Below are 26,400 nucleotides of genomic sequence, written 5' to 3' on the forward strand. Positions count from 1 at the left end.
GAAGGTGGCACCGTGATGAAAGATCATGGATGAGAAGTACAAGAAGGAGGGCGGGATGAGTTTGAATCCTGGGGTTGCTGGTGACTCAGGAAAAGGATGCAGGAGGTACGTTAATTGGTATCGTCCAACAGTTACCAGATCAGCCCAAGGACGTCTTTTTATGTTTTGTCTAGTTACTTACTAACGATTTTTTTTTATTTTGGATTACGTGAGATGTCAAGAAGTGAAAAAGTTAATGAAATATAAATTCGCCACATTTCCAACGGTCTCTTCTAAGCATACTAAAATTATATCTAGACAGTAAAAAGGTATTAATGACATCATCGGGGTGACAGGATCAATGACTTCCGTACGATGTGTCCTTCCTAAAACGAAGAAATTCGATTAGGGGTGGAAACGGAGGGGGGGGGGGGTTTACTCGCAATCACTCAGTTTTAACCCCCTCCGTAAGAGACATCATTCTTGAGCTGAATAAAATCGTCCAGAGGCAGCAAGAGTAACTAAATAAAGGATTGTTAGTGCGACAGGAAATGATGCTCAGAGTACGTATGTTGCATATTGTTTTCACAACAGTTAAAGTGATTTTATTAACTTGAAGAAAACTTTTCATGGTGTAGGAGCTAGATAATTACAGCCTTTATCAAACCCCCTTACTACAAGAGGCCTCCAGCAAGTTGAAAAAAATCGCCTGGAAAACAAAAATAAACTAATACATGGGCCGCCAGATGTGAGGGATTAAATTGCAGTTACCCCATATCCATCTCTTCTGCACGCCGTCTTTCTTTGGCTCAGTAAAATCATCCTAAGCTAGCAAGAAAAACTTTTGTTAGTACCTAACAAGACGATTTTGTTCAGCCTAGGGAAAACGTGTCTCATTGATGAGGTTTGTAATAATCTCCTTTAACCCGCTCAGTGCAATGACGTCTCTTTAATATTCCAATTTTTGCCACCGTCAGACGGTTTGAGTCAGCTTACGGGAGACGCATCGTAGTGAAAAAGTGAAATATTTGCCAAGGCCTAAAGTTATTTCCAGCCACGAAATTAGACCATTCATCATAGATTAGAGTGTTATAAAGAAGCAAACGAATTATGTGTCTGCATTAAAGAAAATTTCTGAATCAATGCTTAAAAAAAGAAAAGGAGAGAGAGAGAGAGAGAGAGAGAAAGAGAGAGATTATTACCTTGTACATCAGTAATCTGTGAATAGTCAACCTAATTGGAAGGTTAACGTCAGATGATGGTATTCTACTCAAGGGAAACACAGGTTGCCAAAAATGTTAAACCTTCCCGATAAGTCTCTGCAGTCCTATGACCGATTATTTATTTTAGTCTTCCTTTTCCCCCACATGATTATATTAAATTAGGGAAAACCTCTCCAGTTAGAAAAGTCTCTCCCGAGCTGAAAGAAATTGTCTGGTAATAGCAAGAATATAATCCTCTCCTTAATCGTACTGAAGGGGTAAACACTGTGATCAAGAATAGAGATCTTCGTATTATATTTCACATTACGACGGACGATTTTATTCAGCTAACAGATACCCCTGTCAGTGAGTTAACCCTTTCTGTTAGGTGACGTATATTACATTCTTGCTGTCTCCCCATGATTATTTTTACTTTATGACACACACACACACACACACACACACACACACACACACACACACCACCGCGATGGCTGAGTGGTTAGCAACATTGACCGCGAAACGGCCAGCCTCTGTGCCAGGGTTCGCATTCTGGTGCGGGAACTTGGTTTCACTTAACTCAGGTGTCCGTCCATCCTTTATGTGTTGGTAGGTAAAATGAGTATCTTGCGTAACACCTACTGGGGTAACTGTGGGAACCTGGCCGATGCAGTGGCCTTGTTTCCCAGGATAATGGGTGAATAATACGCCACTGGGAGAAGACCTGTGTCACGGAGATGAACACCGCGCCTCGGCGCCTTATGGCGTCTGCCCCCGTCTTTACATTACGAAGATGGTGATGAAAAAGGGAATAGTTATGCTAGTTATAATGGTAATGATTTTGTTCGACAGATGTTAAAGGTGACGGTACTGATACGTATGGTAACGGTGAACATGGTGATAATCTTATGCTGTTAGATACTGTACTGTTAGATATCTTACAGTGGTGGTTGTAAAATAAGGGAATGGAAGTAATGACGGTACATAGGGGAATGATGATAATGATGATGATGATGACTGCACTGATGATAGTAGGCTATAACTGGACACTGCATGCTTTTGGTATGTTGATGATACTGACAATGAGTATGGCATATAAGGAAACAGCGATAATCATTTTATATAAAGGAGTGGTGATTATATTTTAATATATGCAAGTGAGGATATGGTGCACCCTGAGAGTAAATCAATAGTTAATGACAAGCCAAATGGTTTCCTGTAATTTCAGGGAACCATTAACGGTGCTGTATAGGACACATATGCCTGATGGTTTACAGTTAAGGCGCTCCAGTTGGATGGGGCCCGTAAATGCTTTCATTCGAAGGCTGGTCCAGAGTTATTGCTCACAAAATGCCACTCAGGGGGCTACTGAAGCTCGTCATTCTTGCCCTAAATGTCGAGAATGAATAACCAAGACCCAGACCCTTTCGCCCCCGATGAGGCAAAACGAAGAAGGAAATTAAATAAAAGAGTGGTTGATGGATGGATGGACAATTGGACATAGGGTACATTACATCAGCATTACAGCTATCATACATATCATTACCATCACATTCACTGCCTTACTGTGTGCTTATTGTTAGGAAAAACGTATAAAAAATGAACAACTTTCCCCAAACACAATACCTAAATCAACACAAAAAGGCTCCTAACTTTTAATTAGAGACTTAATGAGAACGATATCACTTACTTTTCGAGTCTAAATGAGAAGACGGGCTTCCATTTTCGATTCTGTCATAAAAAACAGACTAAATGAACAAAAAGGAGGAGCGGTAGGAGGCCAAATAGACTGAAAGCTTCTAGAGGTATATTGACATTCCCTCTGTAAACAAACGTCGCCCAAGAAAAATAAGAAAACGTCATATTCCATCCAGACCTGTCGATCCAACTCCCGAATGTTACTAGATTTGCTCTGAAATGACGCTGGAATTTCTATTATCTATATCTACCTATATATTTATCTATCTATATCTCTCTATCTGTGTTTATACATATCTATCTATCTATCCATCCGTCTATCTATCAATCAATCAATCAATCAATCTATCTATATATATGCAGAGAGAGAGAGAGAGAGAGAGAGATGGCTACATTTCACACCACGAAGTATTAATATATGACATAACATTGCTAGAACCTCTGGTCATAATGCACATCAACGACAGCAGTATCAGTTCCAACAACACCAGCAGCGCCAGCAAATTACAGGCAAGCACACCAAAAATAATCACAATACTAACATGGCGATATTGCAGTAACTGTGAGGATAATACGTTGACCCAGTCTGTGCCATGTCCTTCAGCTAATAACCATTTCAATTGGTAATATGCATATAATTCATATAAGTAATCACAACATCATGACACAATACTAGGTATTTCCTAGGGGATGAATCCCTAGCAGGGAATGAGTATACCTTGAGGGCTCACAGATGCAAATTCCTTCCTGCTTTGCTTCTTTCTTTCCTTCCTCCTTCTTTCTTCCTTTTTGTCTAAACTTATGATACCTTCTTCATTATTCTTTCTCTCTTTCCTTCCTTTCTTCTGTCATTTCTATCCTTCCTTCTGCAACTTAATTAATCATTCAGCCATTTAGTCAATATTTCCAACAAGCTTACAATACTTAAACTTCAACTCTGTTTTTCATCATCAAAAGTACTTATTCCTATTGTGCCATGGGACTGTGTATTTCTCCTAAAGATGATGTGTGGTTGACAGAGATCCACAAGGCTTTGTGAATTATACTGAAATAAGTAATATCTGTAGCCTTCTCTAGTCTCCAATTATATAAGTCAGGCAACTAAATGGGTGAGAGGCACCACAGCCATGAAACGATTACGATTACGATATCTTTTTTCACGTTATTTTTCCTCCCCTCAGACGCTTTTACTCTGCTTGTAAAAGTCCTCTCGAACTTAAGGGTTTCAGTTCGAAAATGTTCTTACAAGCTGAGTAACACCGTCAGGAGATAGCAGAAAAAAAAAAAAAAAAAAAAAAAAGGTCATCCTGGCAAAGAGACTGAAAGGAACAATAAAAGGAGTGATCAAAACCAGGTGCCAGTCGCATACGGATTTCTTACGTAATAAATACTCTCCCGTTATCCAACCAGTGCTTATACTGAAAGGTCAGGGGGACTACATACCAGCTTGGTATTTTCAAAGATGTTCTGTAAACGACTGTACCCGTACTAGGAATGACATTTCAGCCGTGATGTTTACGATCCATAAAACATAGGCTGCAAAACAGTAATCGGTTTTAAAAATATTCTGTGCACCTTATTCTTCACTCTTGCACAGAAAGGAACAAACTGCGTAATGTTTTTTACTAACCCAGTATATGAATGAATGTAAAAAGTAACCATACTGTCTCGGTTTTTAACATCACAAAACTGACGTATGTGGCTAGGTTCTGAAGACTGCTCACTCCTAGAGTGCAAAAGAATACTAACTAGCCAACTGCACTTACCTCTCTTCCCCGCGGCTGACGGAACCACATTCTGAAGGGGCTGCGTCCACTTGGGTTCCACCTTTTGAACGCCTGAAATGAAAATGTCTCGATATACCAATCATGAGATGATGTACAATACCGGTAGTATAATCGTACAGTACAGTGCAAAGATATGATACCTCTACCTACATCTCTTTTCTCCCTTGGCAGATGGAACCATGCTGTGCTGGGTCTGCGTCCACTTGGGTTCCACTTGATGAACGTGCTACTCCACTCCTGTGCCTGCCTGCTACTCACGCGGCTTCTCTTGCGCCTCTTGAACCTTCCCCAGGGCACCGTCCTCTCAGCGGGTCTCATCTTCGCCACCCATCCTATCCACACCGAGGCCGTAAGTATATTGACAGGAACGTGTAAAACTGAATAAAAATTGGCAAATATTAGATGAATGTGCATTGAAATATTCCTCTGTCGTCCAAGTCATTTGTCAGAGAAACAATGCACACTCCAAAACTGACGGTCCCACTGAAATTATAATGCTGAAAAAAAAAATATAATAACGGTAATGGCGATGATGACGGTGATGATAAAAATAACATTCATCATTTTCCCGGTGTACAGGTGACTGGTCTGGTGGGTCGGGCTGATGTCCTGGCTTCCCTCAGCTTCATCGCTGCTCTCCTCTCATATCACAGGTGAGGCGGGGGAAAGGGGACGGAGAAGTTTTTAGGGAAAGGATGGAGTTGGGAGAGAAAAGGGTGGAAAAGTAGGGGGTGACAAGGGTTTGGGGAAATTAGTAGAAAGAATGCTGAGACCAGTGAATGGTGGGCGAAGTGAAGGTTGTGTAAGAGAAAAGGTAGAGGAAATGAGATGGGAGGGGAAGTATGGAATAAGGCTGGGCAGGGGACAGGGTTGGGATCGAAAATTGTTCGCAGACGGCAGGGAGCTTGTGTTGGGAGAATAGGTTAAGGACGGACTGGGGATGAGGAAGATGAAGGAGTTGGACGTGGAAGAAGGTAAGAAAAAATATAAGGAAGAGAGGGACGTGATGATTAACGAGTAAGTAAGGAGAAGGGGAGGTAACTGCAGGGTGAAATGAATGTAGGCAGGCAGGGATGTATGTTAGGGAAGGAAACAGGTAAGAGATTGGATGAGGGACACGAGTGGGGAGAGGAACAGAGGGTTAGGGAGGAAACTGAACAAGGAAGGAGGGGGATGGAAAACAAAAGGAAGAAATGGGAGAGGAAAGGGGAAAGACAAGAGGTAGAGGGAGGAGGAGGAGAGAGGAGAGAAAGGACAGGACAATATGGGTAGACAATTTTGGCCTGATTTGGTTTCGTTCTCTCTGGTTTGGTACGAATATGGGTTTAACACGACAACGTGCAAATCCAACACTGGTACGGTGAGTCTGACCGTATTAGGGACAATCACATATAACCAGAGCGGCTGATTTGGTATGTTGAGGCTACGCGTTCGACTGCTTTGTGGGAAGGGGAGAGAATATTGTACAGTGGCGGTCTCTTCTTTTTGTGTAGTTTCTCAAAATTAGCTCGAAGCTAAAGGTATTGCTAAGTTGTTCAATAAAGCTGCTGCTTGGAATCACCTCAATGCTTTGTCTGTGGTAAGTGGACATCATTTCTTTGGTGTTTGGATCTGTTTCCCCCGCTAAATGTCTCGGAACTATGTCAAGAAATGTATGTAAAGTTTCCTAAAGAGATCATATGAGTGTTGCTTGGAATCTAGCATTTATCTTTCCTTTTGTGCCAAGTGGACAGATTCTCGTACAGTCATACTCTGTGGATTCTGTCTGCTGTCTCGAAACTATGGCAAAACCTAAAGAGATTTTGCTAGACTTCGTTAGGATCTCATTTCAATAGGCTTCTGTGGATTTCATTTCATTAATCCTTACTGGTATGTGACCAGTATCTTGTGCAACTGTGGTCAGTAGTTCATGCATAGTTCCTCGAAACTAATAAGTTGTCCAAAGACCTTGTTAAAATGACGATGAATAGTCCATTGTACAGTAACCTCAATTAATTCGTACTTCTGCGGCAAGAAAGATATCTTACAACTACGGTCGGCACAGTGGCTAGAAATTGTCAGAACCTGGAGAGATCGTGTTAAACTAGATTAGAATTCACAAAAAAAGCTGACAGTCAACTACGATCAGTTCCCTGTCATAACTCAGATTCGTAGATGAGACAATATATAACCCATAATAATCATCCCCTCATAACTAAGCACTGTTTTTGCCGAAACAACAGGAGACATGGGAAATATTACCTTTACCTTCCTGCAAACACAGATCATAGTTATGACAAGTACTTGATAGTAAGTCTGTTTGTGAATGTCAGGCTCGAACAGTAAGATTCAGAGCGGTTGGAATTTAGCCTTATTTGTTCCTAGCCTAAGATATAATATTGAGTATTTACCGTGACTGCGTATTGCATGAAAGTAAATTGTGTGATACAGGTACGACAAAATTTGCAGACAGGAAACAAACTTTACAAATATTACTGATAGCTGAATGTGTGAGTTCGTTTGGATTGTTTCCCCCATTGTCAGCAACAGAGAAATGCGAAGGCATTAATCCAAACCCCATTTCCGCCGGATGCTCTGTGTGATAGTTCTCCGGCTATATATTTTTCCTAATTCAGACCTTACCACAACTTATGTGTAACCTTTTTAACAGCGCTGAGACGATGAAGATCAACTTAAAAACAAATTAATTTTCTTTTTACTGTGACACAGAGTACCGGTCTCTTAATACATGGCTATCTATCTATCTATCCATCTGTCTATCTACGTATCTATCTGTCTATCTATCTATATCTCCATCTACATTATCGGTCTGTCTATCTATCTATCTACCTATCTGTCTACCTGCTGCCAGACGCCACACTGAGGTATGGCTTGAACAATAGTTCTCTCAATAACGACCCCTCCTATCGCGGCACATTCTCCACGTAAACACTCGTACCCTCCTTCTCTCTCCTTTTGTTCCTAGGCTTCCCCTCTTCCTCAGTCTTGTGCTCTCTCTCTCTCTCTCTCTCTCTCTCTCTCTCACCCGCCTTGTTCTTGAGCGGAGGCGTCCAAGTTGCACAACGTCTCCTTTCATTCTACATCATAACTTCTTTCCTATAAAAACTTCATGTAATTTATTCTGAATTACAGAGAATTTCTTTTTTAAGTTTTCCAATACGGGTGTGATCTAGTGTGGAAGTTGAGGCGGCGGGAGCAAGGTGAAGGTAGAGGTGGAGGGGGAAGGTGGTGCATCACGAACATGTCGGGCTTATATACTGCATATTTTTAAGGCTGTTATGAGGAATAATCTCAAGCAATATCGATCTGTAAGATGGTATATATATATATATATATATATATATATATATATATATCTATATATATCTATATATATATATCTATATATATATATATATATATATATATATATATATATATATATATATATATCTGTCTCTCTCTCTCTCTCTCTATGTATATATATATATATATATATATATATATATATATATATATATATATATATATCTCTATATATATATATACATACAATACTTTACCACCGATAGCTTTGACTATCTTTTCTGTAGCACAGGAGAGTCTTTTTGATATGGAGATCTTAAGCGTAGCGTACAGTATATTGTACAGTTGATCTGATCGCAGTCTTAAGCATGCATCAGTCGCCCGTCATAATATTTACCATCAGAATAAGCATAACTGACGAAATCTAAATGAAAGGATTAACGTACACCAATATCCAGTTCTGGTGGTGGTGAATCAGGACTTGTTGGGCCTGCCTTTTTTCCTCATTGCTAAGTCAGTGCACACCCTAAGTGATCTCTTTAAAATGCACTAGTATATAAACTTAATGGTGGTGAATCCGGAACATGTCTGGCCAGCCATGTTATTGCATCCTGTTATGAGGAATGCCATTGGTGACCATCATTACATCTTTAACTAAGGACCTCCTTACCTCTTTAGCAAAAGAACCTAATATTAAGCAGAATGTTGTTGTTGTTGTCATTGTGGCCTCAGGCTCATCTGAAATGTAAGCTTGGTGGACTGGAAACTTCACTTGCCCTTCTACTACAGTTCACCACCCTATTTTCGTGGGATAGGGGAGTAGTTGAGGGACATTTGTACAGCACAGGCAGTAGAGCGGCCCACTATAACAGCGCCACAACACAAGGGCTCCTCTTTCCAGTACCTTTAGGCAAAATGAAGTGCCTCGTGTAGATCCAAGTAAGATTAGTCGATTATACATTTTAACCTTTTGATTATTAGGATTTCTCTCACCTAAAGAATGTGGCCCGCTATTAGCCTAAACAATACACAGCATAGAAATCTGCTAAAATTTATATATGGTTTGCATGCCAGTATGAGAAATACGCCTTCAGTGATATCCTTAACTCACAGCCGACACGAGGTCACGCATTACCTGAATAAAATCGTCTGTCGGCAGCAAGAAAAAAACAGATTTCTTGGGGCATCAGAGGGTCAGCGAAACATTTTTAAATCCTTATACAACGAAAGCCCATTTTTAAGCTGGACAAAGAGTCTGGTGGATGCGAGGAACAAAATGATAATATCTCTTGTCGCCAGGGTCAACGAGTGCCAATATTTTCTTGTGATATCGGATGTGTAGCCTGGGATACACAGAGTGAGGGCGATAAGGAATACAGAGATTCTCAATGGGTGTCGGGTTAGGAGGTCAATCAATCAAAGGATAAAAGACAGTGCCTTATGATGTGACCATAATAGAGAACGGATATGAGCACAGTAGTGAATGGGATATATGTGACCAAGTTTGAGAGAAGAGGAAACACTGAAAGTCAAGACCAAAGTGGCTGGAGAAGGAGAGTGAAGATGTCAGAAAGTGAGGTATGTATTCTGAGGAATCAAAAGAATTGTCCAAAGATATAAATGGACTGCTGACTTATGTATATGGATATGGATGTGGACAGGGGCTTTACTTTTTTAACTTGGCAACTTGGCAATGGGCGGAAAGGACGCTATCCCTCTTAGCCTAATTAATCAATAATGTGTAGATGGGTTTTCCTGTAAGATGATGTCTGGAATTTCGGAGGCTTAGAATATGATGAGTAAATCGATGCATGGCTCAGTTTACTGGGAAACCTTTTGACAGTTGTTCAGAATTTATGCTTTCCTGTTCCTGTACCTTGCCAACCTTACTAGTGGATAATGATGATGATGACGTTGGAGACAATGATGGTGATGTAGAGGTTAGGTTATGGGTTGGGGAGGGAGAGGAGATATGAAGAGTGAAGAGGAAGGAGGAGGGAGAGGAACAAGGCAGAAAGTTTTGGAGGGAGAGTCTGAATGACAGAATGAGAGAGGGGAGGGAAAGAAGTTGGAGAGGGAGAATATTTCAGAAGAGGGAAACGGGAAGGAGACGGGTAAGAGACGGAAAGGACAGAGGAGATGAGAGACAGATAGAGTTTGGAGGAAGGAGAGGGGAATGAGAGGAGTACAAGGAGGAAGGAAGACTGGCGGAGGGAGGGGGGAGGGGGACTAAGGGGATACGAGTGATGAGAGGGATAGGAATATGGATAGAAGGGAGGGGGAGGGGAGGTCACGGCCTTATAAACCCCTTTACATTTGGGAGGTTCCGACCTAATAAGCAAGATTCCAACCCACGTCATTACTGTTGATGAGTTTAGCAGGACCTCATTAGGTTTTGGCCCGGTTTCGAGAAGATGCAAGGCAACTATCGCCCGGAACTCTTCTGTACATGGGAGAAGGCGGCTGGATGTGAGGGGAGGGAGTAGTGAGGCCCAACGATAGAGAGGCTAGGGGATGGCTGATAGCGCCGGTCTCACTGTCGTTGCTCTTCATTACGACACCAAATCATTAGCTGCTCGTTTCTTAAATTCGGGTTTCAGGGTAGTCCACTTCGCTATTGATGACCGTCGTGACTACTTTATAAAAACTGGCCTAGAGTGTAAACAAATCAACTGAATAACAACAGCGACACCGATCTCGTTCATTTATATCATTGTTAAACATGTTGAGGGTTCATATGATTAATCTCTTCTACACGATGACATTCTTCGCGCTACTCTTCCTGATCCCGGACGCTTATACTGACCTTATGAGGGATATTTGGAACTATATGGTCTCGACATAGCTTCCTTAACCCTTTCACAATAAGAGGTTCTCGCTGTAATAATTAAAATCGTCTGATGAAAGAAAAGGTAAAGTAAAGGAAAAATGTTACTGTACAAAAGAAGAGACATTCTTGGCCTCTTCCTTAAAAGCATCTATCTATCTATCTATCTATCTATCTATCTATATACACACGAGTATATACATACGTACATACACACACACACACACACACACACACACACACACACACATATCTATCTATCTATCTATCTATCCATCTATCTATTCTCCATCTATATATATATATATATATATATATATATATGTGTGTGTGTGTGTGTGTGTGTGTGTGTGTGTGTGTGTGTGTATCATTTTAACCTTGGCAGCCGAAGGACATATTGATTTATATTTAATTCTTGCCATTTTCAAACGATTTTGCGCTGCTTAGAACAGATTTTTCGAACATGAAGTGCTAGAACTTGGCTTCATTAACCTCTCCAATACGAGATGGTTTTCCCAAGTAAGGTGTTAAAAAAGCTTCCTAACCCAACAAGGACACGAATCTTGGCAATCGTTGGATGTCCAATATGCTTCTGGCGATAGGTACATGAACACAAGGGGCATTGGCAGATTCATGAAGTGATACTAGGCTTAGAAATGTGGCACTAGATACATAAACTGACAACAGGCTTCGAACTGTGACGATAAATACATGGACTAACTCTAGAATTAGGCGTGTGGTGATGGATACGTGAATTGACACTAGACAGGCGTGTAGCGATGGATGCATAAATTTACATTCGTACTAGGGGCATGATGAGAAAACTGGCCTTGGATATCTTATTAAAAGAATGGACTCACTTCTGTAAACTGTAAAGCAAAGGATATAAAATAAGTTGTTTCTTTTCTTCCTGTTATTTTTTCACAAGGCAAACGCATTTCAAAGGTCCTGGCGTTTTTTCCGATGCAAACATCGGAGACCGGGCGTGGTGCTTGATTTATGAAGCAATTCTGGTGACTTTTTCCCGCATGTTCCTGTCCGCTAGCTCTGGGAGGGCAGTGTTTTTTCAGCTCGATGTTTACGTCCATGTAGGTAGGTAGGTAGGTAGGTAGGCCGGTAAACAGGTATGTAGGTAGGCAAAAAAGAGGTAGGTAGGTAAGCAGTAGATTGGTATATACGCAGACAGATGGGTGGGTGAGAAGGTAGTAAATAGATAAACAGGTATGATAAGTGGTTCTATGTGGAGAAAGAGGATAACAAGAACTAGGAAGTAGACAGTTAAAGAGGATAATAAGGAGCAGAAAAACTAAATAGGTAAGTACTGTACTAAGGAAATTACATAGCAGGCAGGTACAGTAGACGGGTATGTAAGTGAATGCAGGAAGGAATGTGGGTTCTTGGCTGGGTTTTTGGGTGGCTGTGCAGTAGGTGTGGATGTTGCTCGTTGGGTCCGGGTGTGCGGATACGGATGTGGATGGGAATGGGTTAATGTGGGTTTGGGAGAGGATGTGTGGGTTTGAGTGCAGTCCTTGTCACGTGTCTTCACTGTCCACACCTACGCTCATCTTCCACTCGGGTCATGTATCGGCAAACAGTCTAATATCCGGCTTAACCTTCTCATTCGCCATCCTTTCAAACATCTAACTTGCAACTTCTACGAATGTTTCTAGCCCCCTGTTGGTCACCTGTACTTTTCTAAAATGATATTATTCCAGCATTTCCATTAATCCTTGCTTTGTTTAATATTGTTTTCCCACCCACCTCCCTTTCTTACTCTATAGTTGATGTTTTTTATATCATTTTGCATCACTTGCATTATAATCGGTTCCTTTTCAAAGTCGTCGACTTTTCATCTCATTCTAAATAACTGTCATTGATATACTCGTATTTCAGGAGACCACTTCCGTGTGTGTGTGTGTGTGTGTGTGTGTGTGTGTGTGTGTGTGTGTGTGTGTGTGTGTGTGTGTGTGTGTGTGTGTGTGTGTGTGTGTGTGTGTGTGTGTGTGTGTGTGTGTGTGTGCGCGCGCGCCACCACATCCAGTCATATTTACCACTACTTTGCTCTCGTCCTTCCCATTCATCAGCTCTCCAATTTAAACCCAGTACAAAAATTTAAAATGAGAAATACCACGAATTATCCTTCAATCTCAATCTAGAATTTTCATAATCAAAAGGACAGGGCTAATTTTTGGAATACTGATGAAGGGAAGCTGATTGAAGAACGAGAGAAAACGGGAACGACATTGAAAGCATTATGGGGTGGAAGAGTACTGGAAATGGCAGGAGAGAGTGGTGATGAGAGGCCATAGAGGAGACTGGGGTGTTATTGGTTGCAGCCACCTCAGATGAACTACAGAATTGGTCGCTGGACAATGGAGAAATAGGTATCACCACCACAGCCATCACCGCCATCATCATCATCATCATCATAAACTTCTGTCCTACTAGAGAACGAAGTCGGTCGGATCCAGGAGTAAAAGAAGGAACATATACAGTACAGTAAGGAGAAGAGATAGGATAGACAGATACGGTATAAAGAGAGTCATAAAAGTAGTAATACAGACAGTCAGACATATAGAAAGTCATAAAAGCAATAATACAGATAGCCAGTAAGTAATCATCCAGGCTGGCAAAGAAGTAGGAAATAAATATGCAGACTGACATATACTTTAGAAAAGGGGCACAGAAACCGTAAAGAAATTAGGGAGTTCATACAAGCGTGGATAGTGTGAAAGAAAATATGTACAACAAGTACGCATTAAAGTATGAAAATAGACAGGTAGAAAGACACTCGAAATAGAAACTATTAAGTATAATTTATAAGTAGATAAAGAGTGCGAGACTAAATAGACAGATTTTAAAGTATAAGAATAGATAGAAAATAACAAATATTCAAAAGAAAAAATAATATAGGAGACAAGACACGTATGTACGGGTTGACATAAGTAGGTAACCAGGTAGATTAATATAATACCAAAGCAAGAGATAAGAAAAAAAGGAAAGTATATAAAAAAGAGAACATAAGGAATACGACGAAGATACCAAAGTAACAGATTATATTGTCTCGTAGGCGTCTCTAGTATCGTCTATGATTGTCTATAGCCTATTCAAAGTAGATGAATAATTACGAAGATACCAAAAATAAATAGGATACACAGGTAGATATTAAAAGTAGGAAAGCAGATAAGTGCACGTGAAAAAAGAAAAATGTGACAGAGAGGTAGAGAGACAGCTAGAGGGGACAGAAGAGGGGGAAAAGCAAGGTGGACGGAAAAGAGGGGAGAGTGGGCATGAATAGTTTAGGGGGTGGGGCGGGATCACTGTCCCTTTGGGCTTAAAGGACATCCGCCCCAGCGACCACAGTGGGTGTTGCCTGCATGGAAGATGATCAGGGACACACACGCACACGATACGGATTCACACACACACACACACACACACACACACACACACACACACACACACACACACACACACACACACACACACACACACACACACACACACACACACACACACACACACACACACACACACAATACACGCTTACATACACAAACACACACGAACACAGGCACACCCCCAAATACATGCACCCTCAGCCACTGCATACACAAACAAACATCACACACACATCTCTTACGCTTGGAAATATGATATTCACACAACATGACAAGAGCCTCAGTGGATGTTGGGTGCATGTAAGTTGATCAGAGGACACACACACACACACACACACACACACACACACACACACACACACACACACACACACACACACACACACACACACACACACACACACACACACACACACACTTTAACCCCTTCGCCACCAGAGGATCATCGAGAGAAGATGCTTGGCGGTCGCAAGAACAAAATATTGTATGTCGTCAGTGCACATTAGGGGTTACTGGAGTTTATGTCTAACCACTGCGAAAGGTCTATTTAGTGATAATTAAAGTAACCTGGCATTTGCTGAGATCAAAGAAAAGTTGTCACCGTACTGAAGAACTAATCAGTAATATAATGCAAAAAATCTAACTGAAAATTAAATATCCTGAGTACTGCAAATTTTTCAAGATGACTTCTTCCTGCGTTTCAAAAAGTAAACCATAGCAAGAGGTGCGATATTTTTCCCCCTTTCCCGAACACCACAAAGGCAACCAAAATATTCATTCGCTTTGACGTGCAACATTTTCCCACGCGCTCTCTTCTTCTTTCACATCCTCTACCTACACAGTCACCTTGATGTATTGTACATCGTTGGGAATATTTAACTGCATCAAAGGTCATTCCGGAGGTGAAACACTGCAGAATAGACTGCTGGTTGGCAGGTGACCATTCACATTATCGAATGAACGCCTGGTACAGATGGTGTTAGCAGTTTCTTTACACTGTCTGAAACCGTGCAAGAACAAGCAAAGTTATGCTCATAGTTATTTCACACCGTCCCTGAACCGTATAAGAAACTTGTGAAATCTTTCTGAATCATTTCGGAACCCAAGATGCGTATATGAATTACCGGGTGCGACCGTACATTTTGCTGGAAAAAATATATATCTATATCTATATCTATCTATCTATCTATCTATCTATATCTATCTATCTATCTATCTATATATATATATAGCCTCTGTGGCACAGTGGTAGAGTGTGCGTTTCGTACATAAGAGAACGAGGGTTCGCGCCCCGCCAGGGTAATAAAGTTTGGGAGTGTTCACCCGGCCACGTACTGCTTTGGCGGACATACGGGGTGCTGTGGTTGAACCAGTGTCGCATACTATGAAGTATGCTTGCACCCAGTCGGCTTGCGTGGGCCGATTACACTTGGTTCACAGACTACACACACATCCAATGCAACTCCAACATTACCATCACATTTACAAACATTTCTCACCCTACATATAATCTCTACCAGACAGCCTAAGCCACTTGGTAGAGATACATAGGGTCGGGATAGGTCGGTCCTGCAGTGGATAGGCCTACTCAAATGGCTGAGTATATATATATATATATATATATATATATATATATATATATATATATATATATATATATATATATATATATATATATATATATAATGTCGATGGATTAGCGACGACACCTGTTTCTGAAGTAATTAGTAACACAACAAATATACAGTATTATCTACTGATCCAAGGCTTAGGGAGGCCTATGGCAAGGCTACAAACATCGGTCATTCAAGTTATAGGAAGCTACACTACATCTCTGGCAACATTTATATGACAGGAAAATTCCAGCCATTTCTTGGATAACAGTAGCGTATAAGGCATTATCCGGAACAAGCCTATTACCACCATAACACTATGGCGTAAAGAATATAGGCCTACAGTACTGTATTATGAATTTTCTCAGGACCTTTATCATAAGGACATCTGACAGACACAAGGAAAACAAGTGAGTGAAGAACTGTTAAGTGTTTCATCAAAAGTTTCTAAATGTGAGGAAAGAGAAAATATACTGTATTTTGTGCACTGTTCAGCAGAAACATGTTAAGTATTTTATGAAAAGTTTCAAAATGTGAGGAAAGGAGAAGTGATACGATTCTGAGCATTGTTCAGTATTGTTAAGTGAATCATCAAGTTTATTAAGAAAGCTTCATAAAGCGTATACCTCCGTCAATGTCACTGCCATTTAAAAGGGTCCGGATCCGGATCCGTGGAGATATCGTGTGGAATACATAGGATTCGGATCCGCCCCCAAATTTAATCAATTGTTCCTTGACCCATGGCCCACTCTTCCACTAATTTTTATTGAAATTCATTGAGGACTTTAGGAAATATTCCTAGATCCGGATCCGGGTCCGGATCCACCCTAAAATTTAATAATTTTTTCCTTGGCCCATGGCCCACCCTTCTCCCAAATTTCATTGAAATTCATTGAGAACTTTTAGAGATATCGTCTGGACAAACAGACAGACAAACACAGTGGAATACATAACCTCCTTCAGCTTCGCTGGCGGAGGTAGAGTTATGAAGAATACAAAAGTAAGATCATTTTGACAATTATTCAGTAGAAACATGCTAGTCCCTGTGCAGAAGAAACTACCACACTCCTTACTACCACACCTCTCACAAATACTATGCAGTGGTACACCTCACTGCTATATCTCAGATGTATACTATACAACGACCTCACACTGCCACACCTAACACTGCCCAAACAAGCACCACACAATACCACTTAACATAAAATCATACTGCTACAGCTCATATTACCACACCTCGCACTCCCACAACACACACTACACTCTATAATCCCACTTAACTCCAGACTGCGAAGCCTCACACTGCTACACTTCACACTGCTACACCTCACGCTGCAACACTTATACCGCCACACATCACGACCTCACTTTATATTACCACAGCTGTAACTTCCTACTACACAGGGAGTTTTCTAGCACCAGGTAATAACTCTGCACTTGATGAGGTAGTCTGCTGCAAGTAATTCTAACGTTTCCTCTGTGTTTAGTCGGAGTTGTAATATTTGCTCAAAGTCTGTGTGTGTGTGTGTGTGTGTGTGTGTGTGTGTGTGTGTGTGTGTGTGTGTGTGTGTGTGTGTGTGTGTGTGTGTGTGTGTGTGTGTGTGTGTGTGTGTGTGTGTGTGTGTGTGTGTGTGTGTGTGTGTGTGTGTGTGTGTGTGTGTGTGTGTGTGTGTGTGTGTGTGTGTGTGTGTGTGTGTGTGTGTGTGTGTGTGTGTGTGTGTGTGTGTGTGTGTGTGTGTGTGTGTGTGTGTGTGTGTGTGTGTGTCGTGGCTGAAACTTTATACTTAAACATAGTATTTGGAAGTATTTATGTGTTCTTTTCCTCGTTTTCCATGAACCTGTTTCGCATAATTCTAGACTAATTAAGGTTGCTCAAAGGTTCCAGATATGACTTAAGAAGGAAAGTTTATGATTACATCGGATAAAAACTTTGAAATTTTGACAAATGCGACTCAGCTGGATGATGAGATAAGATTACATCATTTTACTATGATTTTGCTGCAATAACATACTAGAGAAAATTAAAGTGTAATCTGGATTATAAATAACTCAAGAAGAGAAGCTGCGATATTTCCTGCGTAAACAAGACTATGGCCCCGTGACCTGTACATCTCCTGTAATAAAGCGGATCACATATTCTTAGCCTTTACCGCATATGGAGGTTGCGAACTCTCCCTATGGCTGGAGGGATGAGAGGGGCACACAGAGAGGGGCGAGGGGGCAGAGGGGTGTTGGAGTGGCCTCATCCAACCAGATTTCGGTGCACCCTCAATCCCTCTCTCTCTCCTCGGTACAGGACTACACCAGCGATCTATACCAGGTTGCCTTACACACTACCACACCAGTAGCTATACCACGCTTTCGCTACACTACCATACCATTTCACATTATTTTACACTGAATCCGTTACTAGTACCAGACGTTCACACTTCCGCATTCCCTAATACTACACTACCACTACCCCACTAATATCCTTCATTAAGTTTTCACACTAGCACCCACCAACAACCTTACATTACCACTACAACATTACCACACCCAGCCGCATAACACTGACACCACCATACCACTACCACAACCCCTGGCATTGCACTACCTATACCACGCCAATAACCTTAATCAAGTTTTCACACTACCACACTCTCTTACAGTGAACTACCACTACCACACCAATGAATTTTTGTATACCAGGCTTTCTCACCAAACCATCACATACACTACCACCACTACACAAATAAATTCTCACACTACCACACTTTCTTACATTAGGCCACCACTACTACAAAAGACTTTCACTTTACCATACTAGGCTACCTAATACTGCCATACCAGTTGTCCGTATTAAAACACACACACACACACACACACACACACACAGTCTCTCTCTCTCTCTCTCTCTCTCTCTCTCAAGCTCAGATCATAATATATACATAGAATAACGAGGACACAGCTGTAGATTCAACTGATAATGTTATCTTTCTTGCACGGTTACTAGAGCTTCTTTCTAACCACTAACATAGACTTGCTACATTCGTCTGACACTAGTTTGAACAGAAAAAAGGTCATACTGAAGGGCTGATGTGTGACAAAATGCATATATTGTTATTAAAAGAGCATGTATATTACAGTCAGTGCCTCACATTTGCTTCCTCCTGCGTTTCAAAAAGTAACTGAGAGTAACGATGTATTTTTTCATTGACAGCATGAAAGCAACCAACATACTCTTTCGCTTTGGCGTGTGAGATTTTTCCACGCACCCTCTTGCACATCCTCTGCCTACACAGTGGCCTCGATGCATTAAGTATCAGGTGTGTAATATTCAATTGTATCCGAGGTCATCCTGGAAGTGCAAACTTGCAGACCTGGTAGCTGGTTGGCTGGTCTGTGTCCACACTCGCGGATGAGTATACGGTAGGATTAGGGCTAATATATTCTCTTCGCTGTCTTAAGTTTAGATCTATGTTTTTTTTTATTGTGTGTCTGTCTATCTATTTATACATTTATCTATTAACCACCTATACACCCATCTATCTATCTATTTGTCTGTCCATCTATGTATGTAACTATTTATCTAAATAATTATTTGGTTATTTTTTGCCCCATTAGAAGAGCTTGGCTACTTATTCCAGACATTTAAGGCGAGGGTAACTAGCCTCCCTCACCTCTAAGCTGTATTGTGGGAACAATAATGGTGAACCTACCCTTGGCTGTAAATCATTATAGGCCCTACCCGGCTGGAATGCCTTATCCCACTAGACCACCAGGCGTCATTTGATTATATGGTTACCGCCCAAGAAAGTAAATGGTTTCCTGAGCCACGAAATACGTGGTTAATCATTTTGTGTAGTCACTGGAGGGCAGCACTGCATTCAGTGAGTGGATGGTGATTTGTTTCATCCCTAGTCCGCTTCAGAACCTTGTAAAATTTTGCTTCACTACTGGGAACCTTAAAAATGTTAAAGAATATATCGAATGGGAGTGTACAATCAAATAAAAAGAATTATCGTTATCCAGGATATCACTGGATTCATTCAGCGTGCTGTAATTATAAGGACATTTAATAAACACAGAAACCAAATAATGAACAGAATTTTTCAGTGTTTTAGTCAGTGTTCCTAAATGTAATGAACGGAAAAGCTATGTTATTTGGGAGGCAGTACAGTAGCGACCTGGGAGCTAACAGAGCTAGGAAAGTCACTGTCCCTGGTCAGAGGGCATAATAAACACTTTACACTGCCACACCTCACTCCACGAATTTCCACACTTATATACCTCCCACTCACATCTCCTTCACATACTACAAACTACCACAGCTCGCACATGTTTCTTCTACCCCACATACAGCAATTTCACATTGCCATATCTCAAACTGCGACATCTTACACCACACACACTACTAACTAATGTTCCATATTGTTACATCTCACACTGAAACACTACACTCACTGCCTCATGCTGTCACATAACACACTGCCACAGTACACATTACCACGACTTACACTGGCGTGTCTCATACTTTACATCTCACAGAATATACTACTGACATAATTACGCACTACAACACCTCACACTGCCACACCACACACTAATATACCTCACACTGCCACACCTCATTTGCCATGCTTCACGCTGCCACATTTCATGACCACATCTCATTCTGTCATATCAGCTGCTTCCTACTACACAGGGAAGTTTCTAGCAGCAAGCTGTAACACTGCACTTGATAAGCTACTTAACGGCAAGCAATTTTGATGTTTTTTCTGTGTTTAGTCAAAAGAATAATATTTCTTCAGTATTATCTATTTATTTTTCCTCTTTTATGGTTAAACTTTACACATTAACAAGGTATTTGAAATAATTCTCGATATTCTTTTCGTTTCTCATAAACTGGTTCGAATAAATCAAGGCAGATAGGTTGTCTCTAGTTTTCAGTGGCGTACAAAGGCAGTAAATACTAAAAATTATTGAGGATGAAAACCTGGTTAGGTTATATCAAATTAACGTCAACTAAGACCGATGGTTGTGGAGTATTATTTCATTTCGGTATCACTAAGACTGATGGTTGAGGAGAATTATTTCATTTCGGTATCAACAAAATTTGCATCAATAACATACTGGAGTAAAGGTTAGTGTAATATGAAAAATAAAATGACCGAGGAAGAAAAATGGAATCTCGTGAGCCAACAAAAGTACAACTCTCTAATCAGAATATCCCCTATAATAAAGCGGATCAACTACTTTGTATCTATGCCGTATATGGAGGCTGTAAACTCGCCCTATGGTTGAAGGGACGAGAGCAGCACACACAGAGGGACGAGAGGGCAGAAGGATGTTGGAGTGGCCTCATTCGACCAGATTCCGGTATACTCTCGACCCCTCCCTCTTCCCGGTACGGGACTACACAAGCGATCTATACCAGATTGCCTTACACCTGCTGAACCAAAAATACCTATAACCTTCACAAAGGTTTAACATTCCATTCCTTCACGTTACACTGACACTATCACGCCATTAACACACCAAATATCTATACCAGGCTTGAATATGACCACACTCTCTTACATTACACTGTCACTGCCATATCAGTAACTTATACCAAGCTTTACATTACCTCAGTCTCCACTGTATTGGACTACACCGATCTTCTATTGCATGCCAACTTACTCTACACACTATCACATCAATAACTAATACTCTTGTTTCATAGTACCATTTTTCATCACACTACATTACCAGTACCATACCAGGCGTTTATGCAACCAGACCAACCATCTATACTATACCAGGCCACACCATAATATCACAGTGGTCATCAGTTTCATGATATATACAATCAGTCAAACAGACAAACAAGCAGCAAGACCGAGTCAAACAGATAGTTTGACAAGGAGAGAGAGATAGAAAAACGACATCTTAGTTACATATACATACATATGTACTGAGAGATGCACACATGTATAGTAGAGAGAGAGACAGTCAGACAGACTGACAGAAAGAGAAATAGACAGACATACACATATACTGACAAATAAAAATCACACAAAACACAAAAAGTAAAAATATAATAACAATACAAATGAAACATAAAAACACGTAGACAAAATACACAACAAAACACAGATGAAACATACATATAATAATACAAAACAAAATACAGACAAACTTTTACACACACTAAGACAAATATAAAAGCAGACAAAACACACATGCCAACAAAACAAATATATATACCTAACAGCATACAAATACACACATAAACTACTGTACATACAAAACAATTAAGCACAAAAGAAAAAGCAGTTCCTCACTCACAAAAGAAACAAAATACACACACACACGCCAAAACAAACACAGACAACCTACACCAACACGCCCCCTCTCTCATAAACGGACTGTCACAACACTCACTTCCACTGTGATGGCAGCAAGTCATACCAGGCTCGCAGCTCAGTTACACCAGCTTTTATTCATACCAGGCCTACATATACCAACCAAACGATTTTATATACCGGAGAACCAGCAAATAATACCAGACCTCCAGCTCCGCCACACCAGCTGTTTTTTATACCAGGCCTGCAGTCCTAACGGACCCGGGTTCAAATCCCGCTGGTGCAGGGAACAGTTTAAGGATTTGAATTTCATAAAATCAGACTTTACTGTTCTACCAGAAGACCCGCCGACATGTAAAATACCCCCGCTAATACCAACACACCAGTCCTGTATGAGACAGCCCTAGCATGTATTCAGTATGGAAGGTGGGTGTTAGCGCCGAAGTGGTGACATGTAAAGGTGTGCGGTACGTAGGAGGACTACTGGGCCTTGAAAGCAGGCTGTGAAGCCTATGCCCAGAGTCGATCACATAAAAAAAAAAAAAAAAAAAAACCAGCTGCGCATACCAGAGAAATAACGTCAAACTAATCCTCTAGCTCAGTTACACCAGGTTTTTCATACCACAGCCTATATCAGCCAAACAGCCTCATATACTAGGGAAATAGTAAGTCATACCAGGTCACCAGCTCAGTTAAACCAGCCTTCTACACCAGGTCAGCCTACACCAGCCACCCAGCTTTACATACCGGAGCACTCAACACGGCTGCATCAGTGATTCACACCGGATCAATCCACATTTGCAAGTCAGTCTTCTGTGCCAGTCTCCCCACACTGTTACACCGGATCTACACCACGCTGTATCACACTTACACCAGCCATCTATACCAGCCCATACCAACAAACTATACCCGGCCGTAGCATATAACCACACCTTTGCAGTATACAGAATCATACAACAATGCCACACTAACAAACTATACCAGACAAAATCGAACTCCCACACAAGCGACTTATACCAGGCCACACACACTGCCACACCAGAGACTTATACCAGTACACCCAGCACCATAATTAGAGAGGTCAATACCCGGTCATAGCTTACTGTTACACCAGAAAGGTACAGTATACCGAGGCACACCAGTCATAACAGCGATCTATACCAGGTTACAGAATACTACCACATCAAAGATCTGTATTGTGTCACACCACATTCATGCCAGTCAAACCAGGTTACTCCACACTTTAATACCAATTCTCTATACCATGCCATTACACACAGCCACACTAGAGGCCTACTTAAACCGTGTCATTCCACACACCCACATCTTCCATCAACACCACACACACTACCACACCAAACAGCAACATCAGACGGCACCACACTGCTACACCAGAACTCTATACCAGGCCACTCCCCATCAGTAATATATACCACTCTACACCACACCACACTACTCTCCCACTAACATACCACGTTACCATTTTTCTGACACACTATCGTATTCGTCATTCCTTTCCTCTCCCTTGCCGCCCCCCTCTCCTCCTCTGTCATTCTCTCACCGTCCCCTCTCCCCTTCCCCTTCCCTCTCACCCACTCTTCCCGTCGATCATTATTACCTCTCTCTCTCTCTCTCTCTCTCTCTCTCTCTCGCTCTCCATTCTCCCATATCCTCCCAGTTCCCCTTCCTGTCAGTTTTCCTCCCACTTCCACCTCTACACACACACACACACACATACACACACACACACACACACACACACACACACACACACACACACACACACACACACACACACACACACACAACCGCTCCTCTCTCTCCTCCCTCTCCCACCTTCATCTCACATCCCCACACAGCTCCTCTCTCCTCCATTTTCCCATTTTCACTCTCCCTCATACCCACATCCACAGGCTGCTCCTTTCTTCTTCCCCCTCTCTTCCATTCTTCTCTCCATCTCCTCTTTCACTGCTATTCCTTCCACCTCTTCGTCATTTCTCACACTGTATCACTTTACCTCCATCCCACACACCACTGTTCTCTCTTTCCTTGTCTTCAATCATCTTTCTTTTCTCTCCTCTTTTCTCTCTTTCCTTGTCTTTAACACCCTTCCCTTTCTCTGCTTTCTTTCCACCTGTTTTTCCTGTTTTCTGCTCTTTTCCTCCTCCTTTACACACTTCTTCCCCCCTCCAATTCACTCCCACCACTCTATTCCTCTCTTTCCTCTGCCTTTTTTCCCCTTCTCTACTTTCATCCCAAGCACACACACACACACACACACACACACACACACACACACACACACGTGTGTGTGTGTGTGTGTGTGTGTGTGTGTGTGTGTGTGTGTGTGTGTGTGTGTGTATCCCATTGGAGCCCAGTGTCCTTAATATAGGACGGAACTGGAAATTTTCAAAAATTAAGAAAGTAGGGAACCCCCGGGTAGGGACCTATGAGCTTCGCGACTGTGAGCCGATAGGCGGAGGGCGGTACGCTTAGTACCCTGCCAGCACAATCCCTCACCCAGGAACTCTGGGAGGTAATGGGATATATATATATATATATATATATATATATATATATATATATATATATATATATATATATATATATATGTGTGTGTGTGTGTATATATATATATATATATATATATATATATATATATATATATATATATATATATATATATATATATATACACGCACACACACACACACATCACCATAAACGTCACTCTTCCATCACATTTACACCACATGTACAACAGTTGCTCGCTCACTGCTATATTTTCACAGCACCCATAACTCGCCCACTACACACCTCCGCAACACCTGCCCCATTCACACCTGCTCCCCTCCATATCTGCCCACATTCACACCTGCCTCACCATCCACCGCATATCCCATTCAGCCCCGTTATATTTGTACTTTTTCTTCTTTCCGACGTACTATTTTATTGAACTGCAGAAAAGCCCACCATGTCTGAATGGGATGTAGGCAATATATTTCCTTCAGGTTCGTTATACAATTGTTACTGTCATCTTTCTAGAGCCAGACAATTGTATCAAACGACAGAAAAACCTATGGATCGGAATGAGATATAATAATCCACCACGTTTTCTCCAACCCACCATTTTGTAGCAGTTCCCCATCCCTTCTTATTCACAACCAGTGACTTTCTGTTTGCAAAATGATTCCCCATTACACTCTCCTTAACCATACCTTCAGCATTCCACATCACTTGCTTCATCCACACCTACACGTATGCCCCACTCATAACCACACCTGAATTCATTATACCAACAGGATTATATCACACCTATTTCTCCAGCCCCATATAAGCACGCACGCACGCACAGACATACGAACGAACGAACGAATGGACACACACACACACACACACACACACACACACACACACACACACACACACACAGAGCAACGTTCTTTATAAAACCCATTTTCAGAGGAGTCACAAAGAACACTGAAATAGAGCTGCTTGCATCATACGTATCACTACTACAGAATTTCCTCATGTAAATTTCCAAATGTATGTGAACGATGCAAATCAGGTTTATTAACACATTTCACCCAGGTTTGCTGTAAATGTATCCCAAGTCTTTGTATTATTTATATTATGTTTACTGTGCTATTTTTCCGTGCTCAGTGCTCATGTACAGTGTAATAGCTTCACTCAGTAGTCTTCTGATGACAAGTAATTTCCCGCTCCTTATGTTCCGATATAGAAGGGGAAGCAGAAACGTTGTGGAAATCAGTAACTTCTTCATCTGATGTGTGTGTGTGTGTGTGTGTGTGTATAGGTGTGTGTGTGTGTGTGTGTGTGTGTGTGTGTGTGTGTGTGTGTGTGTGTGTGTGTGTGTGTGTGTGTGTGTGTGTGTGTGTGAGAGAGAGAGAGAGAGAGAGAGAGAGAGAGAGAGAGAGAGAGACAGACAGACAGACAGACAGACAGACAGACAGACAGACAGACAGGCAGACAGACAGACAAACAAACAAACAGAGAGAGAGAGAAAAAAAAAAGAAAAAAGAAAAGTGAACACAGGTGAAGTGAAATAAAAAGAACGACAGCCACAAATGAAAACACGGAAGATAAAGCAATACCAAATAATAATAATAATAATAATAATAATAATAATAATAATAAAAACAGTAGTAATAATAATAATAATAATAATAATAATAAAAACAGTAATAATAATAATAATAATAATAATAATAACAATAATAATAACAGTAACAATAACAACAATAATAACAGTAACAAT

General features: G+C 41.1%; 1 protein-coding gene across 1 annotated transcript in view; it reads left to right on the forward strand.

Annotated features, from left to right (window-relative positions):
- LOC145406772 (protein O-mannosyl-transferase TMTC1-like) overlaps positions 1-26,400 on the forward strand; it is a 328,915-nt gene that overhangs the window by 89,303 nt on the left and 213,212 nt on the right. Inside the window, exons 2-3 of the mRNA XM_080277869.1 lie at positions 4,838-5,015; positions 5,246-5,319. Coding sequence (XP_080133995.1) covers positions 4,838-5,015; positions 5,246-5,319 — 252 coding nt within the window. The remainder of the gene's footprint in view (positions 1-4,837; positions 5,016-5,245; positions 5,320-26,400) is intronic.

Source organism: Coenobita brevimanus, chromosome 71 (assembly GCF_032717465.1).
Source record: "Coenobita brevimanus isolate Jiangsu-jjx chromosome 71, ASM3271746v2, whole genome shotgun sequence".
Taxonomy (NCBI): domain Eukaryota; kingdom Metazoa; phylum Arthropoda; class Malacostraca; order Decapoda; family Coenobitidae; genus Coenobita; species Coenobita brevimanus.